This window comes from Schistocerca piceifrons, chromosome 11, assembly GCF_021461385.2.
Source record: "Schistocerca piceifrons isolate TAMUIC-IGC-003096 chromosome 11, iqSchPice1.1, whole genome shotgun sequence".
Taxonomy (NCBI): Eukaryota; Metazoa; Arthropoda; class Insecta; order Orthoptera; family Acrididae; genus Schistocerca; species Schistocerca piceifrons.
The window spans coordinates 12,471,595-12,493,090 of NC_060148.1; the positions used below are offsets into that span (position 1 = coordinate 12,471,595).

The window sequence follows — 21,496 nt, forward strand, 5'->3', positions numbered from 1 at the left end:
TAAATCTTTAATTAATTTAATAAATAATTTACACAAATTAATGTTTAAAACAAACAAATATAACAGTACCTACCTGAACTTTCGAGACATTTTACACAAAATAAATTTCTGAACGCACGCATAAATAGTTGTTACAGTATTTGACAGGATTGGACAACAAATGTTTGACATGTAATAAACAAATGAGCATTTATTGAAATGATTAAGTATTCATTACACATTTCTGAACGCATGCGTAATATTTTTCAATCTTTTTTTAAAAAAATACACACAATAGTTTATTCATCCATTATAAATAGTTTATGAACGCATGCATAAATGTCATTACTTACAGATTTTGACAAAAAAATTTGACAGCTCCGAAACTAAAGAACTTTTAGGGAAAATAACGCATTTTTCAAGTATTCGTCAATTTTTCATTATTTTTAAGATGTATTCTGCTATTCGGGGCGGAGACAAATCCAACAAATCAAAAACCATGAAAATTTTTATTCGTCAATTTTTCATTATTTTTAAGATGTATTCTGCTATTCGGGGCGGAGACAAATCCAACAAATCAAAAACCATGAAAATTGGTCCATCGGATCTCGAGTTATAAGTGTTGTAACAAACCCGACTTTGTTTTGTATATATAGATTTGAAACTTCCTGGCAGATTAAAACTGTGTGCCCGACCGAGACTCGAACTCGGGACCTTTGCCTTTCGCGGGCAAGTGCTCTACCAAGTGGTAGCATGCATTTCTGCATCGTTTAGCACCAAAAGAGCTAATAATGCCAGTTTGCTCTTAACATCTGTACCTGAAGCAGCCACCTTCGTTCGATACAACATCCAGCTGATCACAACACAACTAGCTGCCGATTTTGCACCGTGGGAGATCTTCGGCATGGAAGATAGCCGGCTCCTTTCCCTGCAAGCCGGAAGGCATGCACGCCATCTCGCAAACTTGCGGCGAACCTTGCTCCGTGTGAGACGGGCTTAAGCATAGCAGAAACGCGGGGCAAGTCCCAACGGCTGTTGACGTTCAGGAACAAAAATCCCATTTATATTTTATCCCCCCTCATATGTCTCAGTTGCTCCGGCGCAGTGTGTGAACTAGCCAAAGATGGACTCTTGATGATTGTCTCCAGCGGACGAATTTCGTGCTGCTCACCGCCTACCGTCTACAGACGGAGAAATAGACAGTCTTATGACAACATCACATCACAGGGTGCTGCCCATACAGGACTTCAACACGGACTTCCGCAAGGCATTCGATACAGTTACCCACAGTCGTTTAATGAGCAAAATAAGAGCATATGGACTATCAGACCAATTGTGTGATTGGATTGAAGAGTTCCTAGATAACAGAACGCAGCATGTAATTCCCAATGGAGAGAAGTCTTCCGAAGTAAGAGTGTTTTCAGGTGTGCCGCAAGGGAGTGTCGTAGGACCGTTGCTATTCCCAATATACATAAATGACCTTGTGGATGACATCGGAAGTTTACCGAGGCTTTTTGTGGATGATGCTGTGGTACATCGAGAGGTTGTAACAATGCAAAATTGTACTGAAATGCAGGAGGATCTGCAGCGAATTGACGCACGGTGCAGGGAATGGCAATTGAATCTCAATGTAGACGAGTGTAATGTGCTGCGAATACATAGAAAGATAGATCCCTTATCATTTAGCTACAAAATAGCAGGTCAGCAACTGGAAGCAGTTAATTCCATAAATTATCTGGGAGTACGCATTAGGAGTGATTTAAAATGGAATGATCATATAAAGTTGATCGTCGGTAAAGCAGATGCCAGACTGAGATTCATTGGAAGTATCCTAAGGAAATGCAATCCGAAAACAAAGGAAGTAGGTTACAGTACACTTGTTCGCCCACTGCTCGAATACTGCTCACCGGTGTTGGATCCGTACCAGATAGGTTCGATAGAAGAGATAGAGAAGATCCGACGGAGAGCAGCGCGCTTCATTACAGGATCATTTAGTAATCGCGAAAGCGTTACGGAGATGACAGATAAACTCCAGTGGAAGACTCTGCAGGAGAGACGCTCAGTAGCTCGGTACGGGTTTTTGTCGAAGTTTCGAGAACATACCTTCACCGAGGAGTCGAGCAGTATATTGCTCCCTCCTACGTATATCTCGCGAAGAGACCGTGAGGATAAAATCAGAGAGATTAGAGCCCACACAGAGGCATGCCGACAATCTTTCTTTCCACGAACAATACGAGACTGGAATAGAAGGGAGAACCGATAGAGGTACTCAAGATACCCTCCACCACACACCGTCAGGTGGCTTGCAGAGTATGGATGTAGATGTAGATGTAGAAGCCGGTTACTGGGCCTCTCGGGGCTCACATTCCCATTAAAGACTCAGGTGCCGAAACCCACCAGGTGTAGGGAGGAGATCGACCGACCGTACGAATACCGAAATCAGGTATGTAGTTGGTGGGTCATTGAGGGGTCACTGTAGAATTCGGAGTGGGACCGAAGACAATCCAGTAGCCGGCAGAGGGCGCTTCGCACTGGGCAACAGCCGCACATGCTAACAGGCAATCTGCGACAGTGCTAGGGTCACCATGTCCTCCCTGGGGTGTTCACCTGCCAAGCTGAGCTATCTCAATGGACGTGATCTAGAATCTGACATTCAGCCGAATGAGCAACAACTGAGGTTCATGTCAAAGGACAACTTGTAAACATTAAGAAATAAAGGAGTGAACTCAGTAATGTTTTACTAGCGCCAAAGATGCTTCGCAGTTTCCCCAGGAGCTATTCTGATTTCAAGCAGAGGTATGTCTGCTCGGCCTTCTGTAAATGTCCGTTGGCTGGTGAATAGGTACTGAGAAGTGTGGGAGATCAAAGACAGTTACTGGATATAATAAAAAGAAAGAAACGAAAGTGGATTGAAAACATATTGACAATGAAGAAGGGGTTATAAAAATAGCATTAGGAGCAGTGCTGTTTTTGTGGGGGAACGCTGGGGGATGCGAAACTTCCTGGCAGATTAAAACTGTGTGCCGGACCGAGACTCTAATTCGGGAACTTTGGTAGAGCACTTGCCCACGAAAGGCAAAGGTCCCGAGTTTGAGTCTCGGTCCGGCACACAGTTTTAATCTGCCAGGAAGCTTCATATCAGCGCACACTCCGCTGCAGAGTGAAAATCTCATGCTGGGGATGCGTACCCCTAAACTTTTTCGTCGGCAAAGTAATTTTTTTACAATTCTGAGAACTTGGAAGAGTTCCAAAGATTTACTTCACGGATGTATATTTTTTATTTCATTTTCTCGTGTTAGTGATCGCAATACGAATGATACCAGTGCAGTTTTTGGTGGGAAAGTCGATGTCATTGACTGTTTCATGCATTTCGAAGCTGCGACGAATCTTCTCGGCAACTGAATCGCTGACAGCCAGTTCGACAAGCATGTAGTGCCTTTGCCCGCCAATAGTGGGCGATGGTAGTGCTAAACGGATGTGTGTACGCTCAAATCGCATGCTTCATTTGAGGTGAGGTAAACTGAAGTGTTCGATACCACGTTCTCTTGTATGTTTGTGTGTTTCTCTGTATTGCCTGCTTCATTTAAGCTGTAAAGTCAACTGAAGAGTCAGATACCATTTTTTTTAATTAAAAAAAAATTTTTTTTAATTATTTTCCCCCCGACATGTTGATGGCGTCATGGCTAAAAGCAGACGGGTGGTATCCCATGCTTCAGTTATAACTAATTTTTGCTGCATTGTATCTCATGTCGGAGTACCCTCAAACTTCTTTTTAGAAAAAAAAGCACTGGTTAGGAGAGTATGTGGACGGAAGAGGAGGCGAAGGAGGAAGAGGTTTCACATCACGGACAGTGTGATGGGTGGCGGCACATACATTGGCATTGAGGAGGAGCAATGGTTTGCATGAAATGGAGATGCAAAGGACCTGCCAGTACAGCAGAAAACTGGTGATGATGGCTGTCTGGAAGGGAGACATGGATTATGGGAAAGGATTATGGGAAAACCAGAGTGGAAGAGAAGGTGTTTCAGATATGTTTATACAAAAGCACACTGCTATTAAAGTGGAATAATAAGGGAGGTATTGCCTGGGCAAAATTAATTTGTGCAAAACTTTGGTTATAGTCCGATCCACAAACGGTGGCGGTTCACGCGTATCAAGGCACAGAAGAAGATTTCATTGTTGACAATTCCGAGCGACGGTCGCGGTTTGTGCACGTGCGTGCTTCCCGCTTAGAGGTAGCACATATCCTGCAAATTTGTGTCTCGCTCGCTTGTGCAGAATTTATCACTTACCACCGGCATCAGCGATGACAACTCCAACTAATAGAATAGAAAGTCGCTAAACAACTCATAACAATTGTGTTAAGAGTTACAATTGCATTACCTTTAGCATTCACAGCCGAGCACTGGGAACACCACTCAATGCTCATTGGCTAGCTGAGAAGGTGTGATGTTTGTGACTCCAACTGTAATAGAAGGGACAGGGTGATAGGGCATTGTTAAGATATTAGGAAATAACTTCAGTGGTACTGGGGAGAGGCATAGAGGGCTAAAGCTGTGTGGTGATATAGGGATTGTAATACATTTGACAAATAATTGGGGCATCTTGATGTAAATGCTGCTCTGAGATCAAGAGGTTGCCATGGGAGAGGAAATTGTGGTAGGCCTCATCAAATCATCTGGGAGACTGATGATTCGAATTGGAATAGAAATTCTGAGGAAAACAGGGAGACAGTTCTCAGCATGGTAACAGTGAATAGGGGCACTGATGAACAGAACAACTGTTGAAAATTGTTTAATGTTTGTTGCTTAGACTCATTAACGTGCCTTTGTCAGGGCAAGTATCGAGAAGCAAAGTTTATGGAACAGCATATTGTGGGAACTGAAAATTTTGGGATGACAGAATGTTACACTGGTGAGGAAGAAGTAGCAATGTACAGTCTCTCTCTTCTTTGTAGAAATGTTTTATATTCAAATTAGAACTAGCAGATCACAAACATCCGTACCATATGTGTGAATTCCTTTCTTTCTTTAAATTGTTATATTGGCCCCGGCTCTTCCTGGTCAGATATAATTGGAGGTGTCTGTTTTGCAGAATGAACCCTAATTTTCGTATACTAACTTTTTCAGTTTCTATGTTTTATCCATAAATGTTTGAATTTCTTTTTGATGCTCTAGATTTTTTTATGTTTGTCTTGCCATTTTTCAATGGCTGCAACAATGGATAGTCTGTTTCTCTGGTACTTTCTTTTAACATCTGTTAAGTTCTTAATGTTGTGTTATCAGGTGTTTAGCTAAGTTGGCAATTCCATTTTTCTGTACAATATTCGAACCATTGATCCAGCTCTCTTCTTCAGTAGTTGAATACCTGAAACGCATCATTAATGATTCGCCAAGAAAACTTCATGTATAAAATCGGTTCAGGCTGTGCTGCGCAGTTTTGATGAAAGGCATTTTTAAGTATACCACCAAAAAGTGTTATAAACTTAGTTGCTACAAAATAAAATTCTCTAGTAATTTTTTGATAGCAACTGTAGAAAACTATTAGGTCTACAACTTTGCTTCCGCCATTTTGCAATAGACGGCAGTAGTGGCAACTGGGGTGCAGGTGGTTGATCGTAGGTGTAATGGAATAAGCTTAGGCATCTGTAAACACAAGGCCATAAAAATATTAGTCAATTTGTGATTGGATCATAAGGTTATTCTCAATTAAGTACATCAACTTTCATACCCATTTCTCACCATTTGCGGGAAGTTTTAATTTTCTGCTTTAACATGAAGAAATATGCGACTGTGGCTCTTAAAATGCTGGGTAAGACCAATGGTGTGGGGACTGTTAGTGGAAGAACGTGCGCAGAGAATGTTTTCAACGCCTTAAGAACGGTGATTTTGATGTTGAAGACCAGCATGGGGGGGGGGGGGGGGGGGGAGGGGGGGAGATAGAACGTTTTTGTAGCTACTGAAACAGACGAAGACAGTCACAGGACATCATTATTGAAAGCAACTGATGCGTTCGAGCCCAGCACTGACACACAAACAGCCACAATACAGCGATAGACACGTAAAGGTAATTTTGCATCAGGTTAGTGCACGACCCCATGTCGCAAAACCCGTCAAAATACACACGTAGATGTTGAAATGAGAAGTCCTATCCCTCCATATATTGCTCTCTGTGACTGCCCCTTTTTTCGATCAGTGGCATACAGTCTGGCTGACCAGCACTTCCGATCATGCGAACAAGTGCAAAATTGAATCGATTCGCGGATCCCCACAAAAGAAGACCATGTCTTCCGCCATGGGATTCGTATGCTATCCAAAAGCTGGAAGAATGTAGTGGCCAGCGATGGGCAATACTATGAACCATAATATTTTTTAAAGTTTTTCACAATGTTGGAACACATGAGGCAATACTGACACTACGACTTATCCTAGAGAATAAATTAATGAAAGGCAAACCTACATTTCTAGCATTTGTAGACTTTTGACAATGTTGATTGGAATACTCTCTTTCAAATTCTGAAGGTGGCAGGAGTAAAATGCAGGAAGCGAAAGGCTATTTACAATTTGTACAGAAAGCAGATGGCAGTTATAAGAGTCGGGGGGGGGGGGGGGGAATGAAAGGGGAGCAGTGGTTGGGAAGGGAGTGAGACAGGGTTGTAGCCTATCCCCAATGTTATTCAATCTGTATATCGAGCAAGCAGTAAAGGAAACAAAAGAAAAATTGGGAGAAGAAATAAAAACTTTGAGGTTTGCAGATGACATTGTAATTCTGTCAGAGACAGCAAAGGACTTGGAAGAGCAGTTGAACGGAATGGATAGTGTCTTGAAAGGAGGATATAAGATGAACGTCAACAAAAGCAAAACGAGGATAATGGAATGTAGTCGAATTAAGTCGGGTGATGCTGAGGGAATTAGATTAGGAAATGAGACACTTAAAGTAGTAAAGGAGTTTTGCTATTTGGGGAGCAAAATAACTGATGACGGTCGAAGTAGAGAGGATATAAAATGTAGACTGGCAGTGGCAAGGAAAGTGTTTCTGAAGAAGAGAAATTTGTTAACATCGAGTATAGATTTAAGTGTCAGGAAGTTGTTTCTGAAAGTATTTGTATGGAGTATAGCCATGTATGGAAGTGAAACATGGACGATGAGTAGTTTGGACAAGAAGAGAATAGAAGCTTTCGAAATGTGGTGCCACAGAAGAATGCTGAAGATTAGATGGGTAGATCACATAACTAATGAGGAGGTATTGAATAGAATTGGGGAGAAGAGGAGTTTGTGGCACAACTTGACCAGAAGAAGGGATCGGTTGGTAGGACATGTTCTGAGGCATCAAGGGATCACCAATTTAGTACTGGAGGGCAGCGTGGAGGGTAAAAATCGTAGAGGTAGACCAAGAGATGAATACACTAAGCAGATTCAGAAGGATGTAGGTTGCAGTAGGTACTGGGAGATGAAGAAGCTTGCAGAGGATAGAGTAGCATGGAGAGCTGTATCAAACCAACCTCTGGACTGAAGACCACGACAACAACATTTTTCACAATAAAGCCCTGAACTTCGAGAAAGAAAACGGCGGAAGCAAAGTTGTACACATAGTATATATGTTTTTTTTCTGTTCTTTGCTATATATTGTCCTTTTATTTTTCTCAGATCTGCTACTGTTTCCTCTATTTCTCATTCATTTGCTTCTGTTGTATACAGTGTACTTCAAGGCGTAATTTGTCACAGTGACTCACTACGAGGTTTGTGTTGTCGTGTTGCAGCACGATGACGACAGGCCCAGCCCCGTCGACGGGACCGCTGAGCTACAGTGGCGAGGTGGAGGGGCTGAAGACGCACATCTCGACGGCTTTTGGTGGGGTGCTGCACCGAGCCGCCAGTAACCAGCTCGAGAGGGGACTCGACCCAGGGTAGGTGCAGCATTACTGCATCACTCCGTGAACACATACTTCCCTGGTACTGTCACAGTCAACTGTTGACTTCAGGATGTGTAGTGTGTGTTGCCTGGTTTGAACGACTATTTCAAGTGTATTAAATTTGTATGTCAGGCTTACTATCTATGATTTAAAAATTGAGTCACTGTTACCATTTATTATGTCACATTGCCAGGTTTGGTACAATGTTGCCCTCGACAGATTCACTGATAAAATGTTCATCCGTAGCTAAAGAAAGAAGTTCTGTACAAGCATGTTGGCCATTTTCTGCTAAAATAACAACACTTTTCCCTACACTTTTATATATATATATAAATGTGTGTGTGTGTGTGTGTGTGTGTGTGTGTGGATATGTGTGTGTGTGTGTGTGTGTGTGTGTGTGTGTGTGTGTGTGTGTGTGTGCGCGCGCGAGTGTATACCCGTCCTTTTTTCCCCCTAAGGTAAGTCTTTCCGCTCCCGGGATTGGAATGACTCCTTAAAACCCACATCCTTTCGTCTTTCCCTCTCCTTCGCTCTTTCCTGATGAGGCAACAGTTTGTTGCGAAAGCTTGAATTTTGTGTGTGTGTGTTTGTGTTTGTTTGTGTGTCTATCGACCTGCCAGCGCTTTCGTTCAGTAAGTCACATCACCTTTGTATATATATAGGTCGATACACACACAAACAAACACAAACACACACACAAAATTCAAGCTTTCGCAACAAACTGTTGCCTCATCAGGAAAGAGCGAAGGAGAGGGAAAGACGAAAGGATGTGGGTTTTAAGGGAGAGGGTAAGGAGTCATTCCAATCCCGGGAGCGGAAAGACGTACCTTAGGGGGAAAAAAGGACGGGTATACACTCGCACACACACACACACACACACACACACACACATATATATATATATATATATATATATATATATATATATATATATATATATATATATCCATCCACACACACATATATATATATATATATATATATACACACACGTGTGTGTGTGTGTGTGTGTGTGTGTGTGTGTGTGTGTGTGTGTGTGTGTGTGGGCGCGCGCGCAGAGAGGGGGGGGGGGGGGGGGGAGGAATCTTGGCTTGTGCACAGGGTGTTTCAAAAAGATTTGTTTGATTTCAAAACTCCATATTAATTCATAGAAACACACTTCAAACACAGGATGAACTGCAAAATACCCATAAAATTCTATCCGTGCTATTAAAATTACTCTGTGTGTTCACCAGCAGCAGCTCAGACATCTAGACAATAGCTAAATTCGTCATAAATTTTACACAATATATCTGCTATGACAGAGGTTATTGAAGATGTTATTCGTCAATTTTTTTGTGTTTGTGCGAATTCACAGCCTCGAGATGCTTAATAAATGTCTACATGGCCCGTAATAGGCTGTAATGTGATGGTTTTTTAACTGTGCAATTAGCTGAATTGAACTAAGCATCTTTGTCAACCACCTGCAAATCCAACGTGGAAAGGCACTACATTGTCTGCGTATATCGCCATGTACAAATAACACTTTACACGCCTCACATTAAGATAAAACATTACTTTACTTCTTACTCACATTTGTAACGTCTGTATTTCATGTCATTTTCAAATCACTGTTAATTACAAGTAAAAAGTAGCCACATTCTGTCATTTTACGAAAGAATCCACACTACAGTGACACCTCTTAAGATTGTATTCTGAACTTTGCTCTGTGTACAACAACATGGTAACTGACTACAGCTGGTAATTTGTTCTCACAGATACATATTCATCCAAAGACTTAAAGACTCTCGGTAGCACGTATCTTAGGCACGTTATACCGTGACGTCCGTTGTGTTGCTGTATTGTAAGGCGTCACGTATACCGTTTGTATATGTATATGTGTATGTCATCCCTTCTTTCCCTCGTCGATATCAGAGTACGAGAAAGGTTTATGTTTGCGTTTACCTATTTGTTGTCGACAACACACAACTACACGGCCACGGTATCACCTGATTCCGGAAATAGCTAGCTTAATATAGTATAAAGATAGTGCGTTTGAAAGCGTGATATTATTCTTCACTTAACCTTTGAGACTTCAAGAACCAGCTACTCTTAATCAGGCCCAAAACTTGACTTGTAACGACAGCACTTGCGATCAGTCTGTCACAGTGTTAATAATACGTAAGGCTATACACCACTATAAGAAAATATGACTGTTCATGAAACAACAAAATATACGAATAAACTTCTTTATATTTTTCCTTTTTATTTAATCAAATGCTTTGAAATGTTTATTTTGCACCCACAAATTATCCACACCTCAATGTAGAGTGTAAATGTGTGCATGAAAAATAGTACACTGTTTCTGCTGATAACCACGTATGAGCTTTTGGGTTGCTAGGCTACTTCGATCAACAGGATTTATACTGAATTTTGAAAATGATCTTTCTATCCAAACTTATGTCCTGCACAATGGCTCATCAAATATTCTACCCTTTTGCGATAATTAAGAATTCGTGTAAATTGTATTTTCGTGAGTTTAAAGCAAACCATCGGCGGTGCAAATGCAGTCTTGATACCGCGACACACTCGTGACGCTTACCAGCCTGTCACGAAATTGACCTGCATACATCTACAACCAATTTCAAGGTCACAATTTGCCCTAATTGTGTGCAATTGAACTTCATCCAATCAATTATTTTTGGAATTGTAATCACTGATCCTGACACTGACCATCATACACACACAATTAAGACATTAAAAAAATTTTTTTTTACCCCTTCTAAGAGCAAACAAATGATGTCACGTCATCTGCGTAGTTATTAAAATATCATTCCAAATGATCGGAAACATTTATCATCATTATATTTTAATGGTAATAAAAAAAATGATTTATTATCGGAAAGTAACACATAACAAATCGCAAATCACACGTAACTAAAAGACAGCTTTGCTAAGGTCCGGACTTAATCATGCAAAACTGTATAAAGAAATCCCCCGTATCTCAATTTCTCCATGCCAACTGACAGACACAAATAAGATATTCAAGACCTCGTAGATTAATCCCGACCTGTAATGTTACAATGTAGTATATATTGATGGTGTGCCAGACTTAGTTGGTTTCGTGTATAAAAACAGTCAGTGACCAAAGAATACAGTAAGGGCATACAGATGGACATAAAATATTGTATACAGTACGTGACATATCATCAGACAAACTACATTATTTTAAACATCATATTAACACAAATATACTTGAGGTATGTACAAAATTCCACAAATAATAGAAATAGAATATTCTATCAACTGCTGGCGTGCCAAGTATAATGATCGTTGTATACTGTAAGTCATCAGGGTCCGGAGGCTTTTTCTAGACACATAGAAGCCAGGTGTGACTATTTGTTCAGAAAGATAACCCACAATTTTTTTTTAAACAACCAATATACAATGCGTGAAAGGGTGACAACCAAATGTCAGCTGCGTTATAAAATGTTTCATCCATTATTGGTAACACTGAATATCATAATACAAAATGCATTAAAAACCATGGGATAAAGAGAATAACATGGAAAAAAAACTATAAAAAGAGGAGAAAGGAAGCCAATTTTTTGTGGAATTTTGTACGTACCTCATATATACGAGGGTGAGTCAAATGAAAACCTTAAATTTGTAATAACAAATCAAAATTTCGTGCCGTTACCCTGTAAGTTGGTAAGCGTGCTACAAACAGCGTTCAGAATGGTCTGTAGGTGGCAGCATAGTGCAGATGCAAACATACCATCACATATCAGTATAAAGATGGCTGATCCACTTGTGTCTCGCACCAGGGAAGAACAGCGTTCTGTTATTCGGTTTTTTCGTAGTGAAGGTGTGAAACCTATTGAAATTCATCAACGAATGAAGGTTCACAGCAGCAAGTCTACGAAAGGAGTAGGAAGTTCGTAAATGGTGTGACGTCAGTGGAAGACGCTCCTCGTCCAGGTCAGGCACAACGAGTTGTGACTCCACAGAACATTGCATCTGTTCAAGCTTTAGTGAAGGAAAACCGCCGAGTGACACTGAATGACACTGCAGCATGTTTACTGATAAGTCACGGGTCAGCACACCACATTGTGCACGATGCGCTCCAGTTTCACAAAGTGTCTGCAAGATGGGTGCCACGGCAGCTGACTCCTGAAATGAGAGACTTCCGAAAAACTTCTTCGGCGCTTTGAACGAGAAGGTGATGGCTTCCTTGCAAGAATCGTTACTGGGGACGAAACCTGGGTTCACTGCCACCAACCGGAAACGAAGAGAGCGAGCAAGGAATGGCGCCATTCCACATCACCAGATCCGAAGAAGTTTCGAACAGGACCATCAGCAGGGAAGGTTATGCTGACTCTGTTTTGGGACGAGAAAAGGCGTCATTTTGGAGCATTACATGCCTAGGGGGACCACTGTCACCAGTGCATCGTACACAGATCTCCTAAAAAATCATCTGCGGCCTGCAATCAAATCAAAGCGACGTGGATTGCTGTCAGCAGGTGTCCTTTTGCAACACGACAATGCAAGGCCCCCACACTGCCCGTACAACAATTGCAGCAACCACAGACCTGCATTTTGAGTGTCTTCCTCATCCACCATACTCACCAGACCTTGCCCCAAGTGGTTTTCCATATGTTTGGACCACTCAGAGACGCAGTGGAAGGAAAGAAGTTTCGCTCTGATGAAGAGGTACGCCGCGCGGTGCACGAGTGGTTGCGAGGACTACCAAAAGAATTTTTTTTTTTGTAAAGGAATTTATGCACTTTGTAAGCGCTGGGGGAGATTATGTTGAAAAGTGATACAGCTTTGTACCACTTCTGCACTATAAACAATATTTAAAAAAAATATTTAAGGTTTTCATTTAACTCACCCTCGTATTTCCATTAATACGATGTTTCAAATAATGTAGTTTGTCTGTTGATATGCCATGTACCGTAGACAATATTTTATGTCCATTTGTGTGTCCTTAATGTATTCTTTTGTCACTGACTTATTTTATACATGACATCAACTAAGTCTGGCACGCCAGCAGTAAATGTTACGTGCCTAAGATATGTGCTGTTGAGAGTCTTGAAGTCTCTGGATGAATATGTATCTGTAACAACAAATCACCAGCTGCTGTTGGTTACCATATTGTTGTACACAGAGCAAAGTTAAGAATACGATCTTAAAAAGTGTTAACTGTCGTGTGGATTCTTTCGTAAAATGGCAGAATATGGCTACTTTTTACTTGTAATTGACACTGATTTGAAAATGGCGTGAAATACAGATGCTACAAATGTAAGTAAGAACTAAAGTAATGTTTTATCTTAATGAGAGCTGTGCAAAGTGTTAGTTATATGTGCCTCTCTATGCAGACAATGTATTGCTTTTCCGTGTCGGTTTTACAGATGCTTGACAATGGCCCTTAGTCGACATTAGCTAATCGCACGATTAAATAAATATCGCATTACGGCCTACTACGGACTGTGTTCACATTTGTTAAGATGTTACTCTATTCTTCAGATCTTCTATGTCGGGCGGTAAAAAGGAGATGTACAACACCGTTACCTCCACTTATCCCACAAGGAAAAAAATATTGCATACCGTCACATCTGGCGATCTTGGAGGCCGAGAATGCAGGGCAGACTGTCACTGACAGACTGACATACATTTTTGTGTCTTGTGTGGTGCAGCCCCCTGCTGTAGGAAAAGGAAGTTGTAAGAATCCTCCGGAAGTTTTGGGAAAAGCCAGTTTGCAGCATTTGAAGATACCTCAATGATGGATGGGGCGCACGGGACCTCGAGACCCATTGCCCTGCCTGCATTCTCGGCCTCCAAAATTGCCAGACATGACTTCGAGTAACCTTTCTTTTTTTCTTCCCTTGTGCGGTTATGTCAAGAAAAGTGTTTTCTTCTCCCCTCTATCTCGTGAGAAAGAAGAAGGGAAGAATAGAATAACAGGCACTGTAAGTTCTGTAAAAGCAGATAGATTGTGTAAAAGTTATGACAAATTTAGCTATTGTCTATATGTTATTCGTGCTGCTGCTGGCGCACATGTAGAGGATTTGTAAAATTGTGGCTAAAACTTTAAAGTTTTGTGAGTATTTTGCAATTCATTCCATGTTTGTAGTATGTTTTTATCAATAAATATGGAATTTCAAAATCGGGCCATTCTCTTTGAAACACCCTGCATTCTAATACTTTTAATCTAGAGTATAAAGTAATATACAGGGTGTTACAAAAAAGGTACGGCCAAACTTTCAGGAAACATTCCTCACACACAAATAAAGAAAAGATGTTACGTGTATATGTGTCCGGAAACGCTTAATTTCCATGTTAGAACTCATTTTAGTTTCGTCAGTATGTTCTTCCACCTACGCTCAATGGAGCACGTTATCATGATTTCATACGGGATACTCTACCTGTGCTGCTAGAACATGTGCCTTTACAAGTACGACACAACATGTGGTTCATGCACGATGGAGCTCCTGCACATTTCAGTCCAAGTGTTCGTACGCTTCTCAACAACAGATTCGGTGACCGACGGATTGGTAGAGGCGGACCAATTCCGTGGCCTCCACGCTCTCCTGACCTCAACCCTCTTGACTTTCATTTATGGGGGCATTTGAAAGCTCTCGTGTACGCAACCCCGGTACCAAATGTAGAGACTCTTCGTGCTCGGATTGTGGACGGCTGTGATACAATACGCCATTCTCCAGGGCTGCATCAGCGCATCAGGGATTCTGTGCGACAGAGGGTGGATGCACGTATCCTCACTAACGGAGGACATTTTGAACATTTCCTGTAACAAAGTGTTTGAAGTCACGCTGGTACGTTCTGTTGCTGTGTGTTTCCATTCCATGATTAATGTGATTTGAACAGAAGTAATAAAATGAGCTGTAACATGGAAAGTAAGCGTTTCCGGACACATGTCCACATAACATATTTTTTTTTCTTTGTGTGTGAGGAATGTTTCGTGAAAGTTTGGCCCTACCTTTTTGTAACACCCTGTATAAGGTTTATTTGTCCACACCGTCTTAATGTATTTCATTCTGCTTGTGTTTTTTGTCTAGATCTATCTTTAGAAGTCTGCAGCTCGTGGTGTCGCGGTTGCGTTCTCGCTTCCCGAGCACGGGGTCCCGGGTTCGATTCCCGGCGGAGTCAGGGATTTTCACCTGCCTCGAGATGACTGAGTGTTTGTGTTGTCCTCATCATTTCATCATCATCCAGGAAAGTGGCGAAATCGGGCTGAGCGCAGGTTGGGAAATTGTACGGGCACTCATAACCGTCCCACAAACCAAAACAACATCATCATCATCATATCTTTGGAACAACAATGTTTGTGTAGTTAACACCTCACTGCCGTTGTGTGGACTAACTGTTTAGAGTTAAGTTGTTTGAGGATGGCCTAGAAAGTCAAAAGCCAATTTAGAGTGGATGAAAAAATAAATGATGTTGTCCAACATCAATATCGTGTATTTTTGTTTGTAAATAAGAAAGTGTTATTCAGTGTGAAAATGTGCTAGCATTCATGCAGTAATGGTTTCCAGGCAAAAAGTCCTTTTCAAATCAGGTGGTCGCGATTTCCTCTTCCCCACTCTCTGAATGCTTCTTACTACTGTGTCATAAAATAAGGAATCATTTTTTCTGGGAAAAGGATATAAGTTGGTACTTACTGAAGTGGATGTAGATGTATTGATATTTCCTGTGTAAGTGTAAACTACAGCCGAGAGCTGTCACGATTGCAGTGGGTCGACCCACCTCACCGGCCTAAAACGACTGACGCCGGGCCAGCGGCGGGAGCGGACGGCACACGACCCCGCGCCCACCCACGCGTCCGAGGCCTCGACGAAAGGCCGAGGGCGGCGCGCGGGCGACCCGGAGCCGGGCAGACGGGTGCGGCAGGAGGCGACGTCGGAACGGCCCCGCTCGTACCTGGCTCTGCTTCGCGCGGCCGTGGCCGCCGTCACGAAGTCCGACTCTTGCCGCTACACCTGTTTCTACTGCGAGAGCCGGTGAGTGGCCGGGTCCCTAGTCGACTCGCGTATTCCGTGTGCCGCGTGTGGGTATGTGGCTGTCATCCGCATCTTGAAGTAGTGGAAACTGCAGTGTGAATCCTGACTTCACTGTTTGTGGTTTAGAATACACTCCTGGAAATGGAAAAAAGAACACATTGACACCGGTGTGTCAGACCCACCGTACTTGCTCCAGACACTGCGAGAGGGCTGTACAAGCAATAATCACACGCACGGCACAGCGGACACACCAGGAACCGTGGTGTTGGCCGTCGAATGGCGCTAGCTGCGCAGCATTTGTGCACCGCCGCCGTCAGTGTCAGCCAGTTTGCCGTGGCATACGGAGCTCCATCGCAGTCTTTAACACTGGTAGCATGCCGCGACAGCGTGGACGTGAACCGTATGTGCAGCGAGGGCGTATAGTGGGCATGCGGGAGGCCGGGTGGACGTACCGCCGAATTGCTCAACACGTGGGGCGTGAGGTCTCCACAGTACATCGATGTTGTCGCCAGTGGTCGGCGGAAGGTGCACGTGCCCGTCGACCTGGGACCGGACTGCAGCGACGCACGGATGCACGCCAAGACCGTAGGATCCTACGCAGTGCCGTAGGGGACCGCACCGCCACTTCCCAGCAAATTAGGGACACTGTTGCTCCTGGGGTATCGGCGAGGACCATTCGCAACCGTCTCCATGAAGCTGGGCTACGGTCCCGCACACCGTTAGGCCGTCTTCCGCTCACGCCCCAACATCGTGCAGCCCGCCTCCAGTGGTGTCGCGACAGGCGGGAATGGAGGGACGAATGGAGACGTGTCGTCTTCAGCGATGAGAGTCGCTTCTGCCTTGGTGCCAATGATGGTCGTATGCTTGTTTGGCGCCGTGCAGGTGAGCGCCACAATCAGGACTGCATACGACCGAGGCACACAGGGCCAACACCCGGCATCATGGTGTGGGGAGCGATCTCCTACACTGGCCGTACACCACTGGTGATCGTCGAGGGGACACTGAATAGTGCACGGTACATCCAAACCGTCATCGAACCCATCGTTCTACCATTCCTAGACCGGCAAGGGAACTTGCTGTTCCAACAGGACAATGCACGTCCGCATGTATCCCGTGCCACCCAACGTGCTCTAGAAGGTGTAAGTCAACTACCCTGGCCAGCAAGATCTCCGGATCTGTCCCCCATTGAGCATGTTTGGGACTGGATGAAGCGTCGTCTCACGCGGTCTGCACGTCCAGCACGAACGCTGGTCCAACTGAGGCGCCAGGTGGAAATGGCATGGCAAGCCGTTCCACAGGACTACATCCAGCATCTCTACGATCGTCTCCATGGGAGAATAGCAGCCTGCATTGCTGCGAAAGGTGGATATACACTGTACTAGTGCCGACATTGTGCATGCTCTGTTGCCTGTGTCTATGTGCCTGTGGTTCTGTCAGTGTGATCATGTGATGTATCTGACCCCAGGAATGTGTCAATAAAGTTTCCCCTTCCTGGGACAATGAATTCACGGTGTTCTTATTTCAATTTCCAGGAGTGTATTTCCTGAGTGTTTTTCTGTAGGGGGTGCGTTATTGCAAGTGGCTCGTTACAGGGTAATTGCACTTCACTTCATTTCTTATCTCCATTTATCATTGTACCTGTATGCCACTGGACTGATGGCAGTGCAGGTGTCAACAGTACGGGCTGTGTATCGTTCGGAGGCAAACCTGTCCAATCCATTCGCAGTACTTAGTGTCGATGGTAATAACACCCACTTTACTCATTACCCACAAGCTAGCACTGACCGTTGCTCAGTTCTGTCATGGGTTTGCTTTTCCGTCAGTACTAGTTGCACAGCAACGTGGATAGGTTTACCGGCGGAGTGTCGGTCGATATGCACCTTGTGTACGGTTTCAGTGAATGCAGTGGAAGAGTGGTGCAGCAGTGCTGTGGTGAGCCGTTCGTGCAGCGGTGCCTACCACGTCACGCCTCTTTTGCACAGTTTGAGAGATACTGCATTACCCACTGTTCTGTGTCGTACATTTTGGTGCAGAAACAAAGCAAAGGTACCTTTCGTTGCAAGCTGAGTGAATCAGAATTGCGTTTTTACTAGAGCCATAAAATGTAGCATCTATTTTTTGCAGAACTTGCATTTGTTTCTTTGCAAAACTCGCATCTGTTTTTTTTGCAGAACTCGCATCTGATTCTTTTCCAAAACTCGCATCTGTGGGTTTTTCTTTGTTTTGTTTTTTTTGTTTGCAAAACCCACATCTGTTCTTTGCAAAACTCGTTTCTGTTTTGTGACCAAATTGGCGTCTGTTTTGTGACCAAATTGGCGTCTGTTTAAGTGACCAAATTGGCGTCTGTTTTCTGACAGAATTAGCGTCTATCTCTTGCCAAAATTTGTATCTATTCCTTGGCAAAATTTGTATCTATTCTTTGGCAAAATTTGTATCTATTCTTTGGCAAAATTTGTATATATTCTTTGGCAAAATTTGTATATATTCTTTGGCAAAATTTGTGTCTCTTCTTTGGCAAAATTTGTATCTCTTCTTTGGCAAAATTTGTGTCTCTTCTTTGGCAAAATGGCATCCCTTCTTTGGCAAAATTGGCATCCCTTGTTTGGCAAAATTGGCATCCCTTCTTTTGCAGATTTTCCATCTGTTTTTTGAAAAGTTCGTGTTTATTTTTGTCAAAATTGACATCTACTTGTGTTGTTTATAAATGATTAGATGCACAAATTTAAAAGCTTGTCAAGCTACATGAGTGAAGACAAACATAGCCTGCATTCTTTGCAATTGACCATTTAAAAGAAGCAGTGCTCATTAGGAATGTTTTGATTGGAGTGTTTTGTTTTGCAAGAACTTAAACAGCTTTTTTTTCCTCCCTGATATGGCTTCAGTAGTTTTCATTTGGCTTCATTTAAGCATTCAACAAATGACTGTTCTATTGAAATGAGTAGCATTTTCCCACCACTGAACTGAATGTTCCAGTTTGACGGTTACAAAATCTGCAAAATATTAAGTTTGTCCTTTCATAGGCATTTATAGCTTTGTGATCCACGCTTGACAATGCTACAGATAGTACCCTTATTTAACATTAGGGAAAGAATTTCGATGCTGTCGAAAATAGTGTCATTTTGTTTTCCGACCACTATAGTGCAGAGTGTGGGTGCTATATGGTGGCAGATGGCTGCAAATGTAAACAAACTTGAATTTTGACCACCAGAGGGGAGGGGAGCGTGCGGGGAAATGAGTCCCACCCTACACCTTGTTCTGCGAAAGCAGAACAGATACACGGATCACCGATCCTTTCTGGTATTGTAAGTGCCACACTGAAAATGCGTGATAGTCTGGGCTTAGCAACTTCACTGATTTCAAAATGAGAGAGGAAAACAACAGGCAACGCACAACACAAAGCTATCGGGAACAGCTACATCTCGATTGCTTGTTGAGCGTTGGAGAATATTGTTAGCAAATTTGTTCAGACACAACCTCTAGTGGTATTTGAAGCAACCATAGGTCAAAACATCCACCACCTCGTTTCTACATTACAGTGTGTGCATTATACCAGCTTTTGAAGTTAAGCTAACAAACATACGCGCGTGTTTCTTTGATGCAAAATGCTAGGTCCAAGGGTTGAGGACTGCGTTGCATTATGCGGCGTGTATTTTAAATAAAGCATTCAAATACCCACAGCTGTCATGCCAACAGAGCATCGAGTGGATCCATACATTGTGTTTGTGCACTTCTTGTTTCGCAAACGGGTTGTTATGCACATTAACTTTCCAAATAGGGCTTCGCCAGGTGACGTACGATACCAGTTACTGAAATTCGGTTACATTTTCGATATTTATATGCAGAAAATAAAGCTGTTTCAAACTATCACTGATAAAATAGTTCATCTGATCACAATTAATTATGAAAAAGTTTCTATTAAGTAATTTTTTGTTTTTGCATTTTGAAGCGTCTATTTTGAATTTATTGCAAAATGCAAATTTTTCCAGTCCCTAAATATTTATAGTGAGCCATCAGACACAATGGCCCCCTTACACCAAAATACTCAGAAAATGTCCCTGAAAATTTTGTCAGTTGAGTTGAGATTGACCTGTATAGCTAGGTTGTCTAAACCGCTAGTCTTTCCTCAGGGAGGGGAGAGGTTGGGGAGGGTCATAAGTAAAGTAGGTGCAGGCTGCTCAGTCCACGGTCCGTTAGCCTTGATGACAGCTTCCACTCTCGCAGGCGTACGTTCAATCAGGTGCTGGAAGGTTTTTTTGGGGAATGGCCGCCTATTCTCCATGGAGTCCTGCCCTGAGGGTGTCGGTCGGTGAGGCCTGGCATGAAGTCGGCGTTCCAAAACATCCCGAAGGTGTTCTGTAGGATTCAGGTCAGGACTCTGTGCAGGCCAATCCGTGTAACCACTCCGCCAAAGGCCATCCATTATGAACAGGTACTCGATTGTTTTGAAAGATGCAATTGCCATCCTCGAATTGCTCTTCAGCAGTGGGAAGCAAGAAGATGCTTAAAACATCAGTGTAAACCTGTGCTGTGATAGTGCCATGTAAAACAAGGGGTGCAAGCCCCTCCATGAGAAACACCACCACACCATATCACTACCGCCTCTGCATTTTACTGTTGTCTCTACACATGCTGGCAGATGACATTCACTGGGCATTCACCATACCCACATCCTGCCATCGGATCGCCACATTGTATACCGTGATTCCTCACTCCCCACAACGTTTTTCCACTGCTCAGTTGTCCAATGTTTATGCTCCTTGTACCAGGTGAGGTGTTGTTTGGCATTTACCGGCGTGATTTGTGGCTTATGAGCAGCCGCTCAACCACGAAATCCAAGTTTCTCACCTTCCGCCTAACTGTGGTAGTACTTGCAGTGGATCCTGATGCAGTTTGGAATTCCTGTGTAATGGCCTGGATAGATGTCTGCCTATTACACATTACGACCCTCTTCAACTGTCGACGGTCTCTGTCAGTCAACAGACGAGGTCGGCCTGTACGCTTTTGTGCTGCACGTGTCCCTTCACGTTTCCACTTCACTATCACATCGGAAACAGTGGACCTAGGGATGTTTAGGAGTGTGGAAATCTCGCTTACAGACGTATGACACAAGTGACACCCAATGACCTGACCACATTAGAAGTCCGTGAGTTCTGTGGAGTGCCCCATTCTGCTCTCTGACGATGTCTAATGATTACTGAGGTCGCTGATATGGAGTAGGTGGCAGTAGGTGGCATCACAAAGCACGTAATATCAAAAACATATGTTTTTGGGAGTCTCCGGATACTTTTGGTCACATAGTGTATGTTCCGCATCTCCTCCTAAATCACCGCACTGATTTTAACTGAACTTGAGTCACTGAATGTATGTGCAAAAATATGTCATTGGGCTATGCAAAGTTTCAGGAGGCATGAAGTTGTAAACACCGGGATGTGTGAAAAACTGCTACATCATGCCCGTTGTTTTAATTTATTACTTCTTTCCTTCTAACTGAATATAGAGAGAGATGTGCTAGTGCGTCTGGAAAGAACCACTGTGGGCGTGATCATTACCTCTGTCTCCAAGGGGCGAGGGTTAAAAAGTGTCGTAGCTCGTGATGCTCAGATA

General features: G+C 43.1%; 1 protein-coding gene across 1 annotated transcript in view; it reads left to right on the plus strand.

Annotated features, from left to right (window-relative positions):
- The window catches only part of LOC124720216, a 199,118-nt gene that overhangs the window by 51,012 nt on the left and 126,610 nt on the right, over positions 1-21,496 (plus strand). Inside the window, exons 2-3 of the mRNA XM_047245537.1 lie at positions 7,740-7,886; positions 15,626-15,892. Coding sequence (XP_047101493.1) covers positions 7,744-7,886; positions 15,626-15,892 — 410 coding nt within the window. The 5' untranslated portion in view covers positions 7,740-7,743. The remainder of the gene's footprint in view (positions 1-7,739; positions 7,887-15,625; positions 15,893-21,496) is intronic.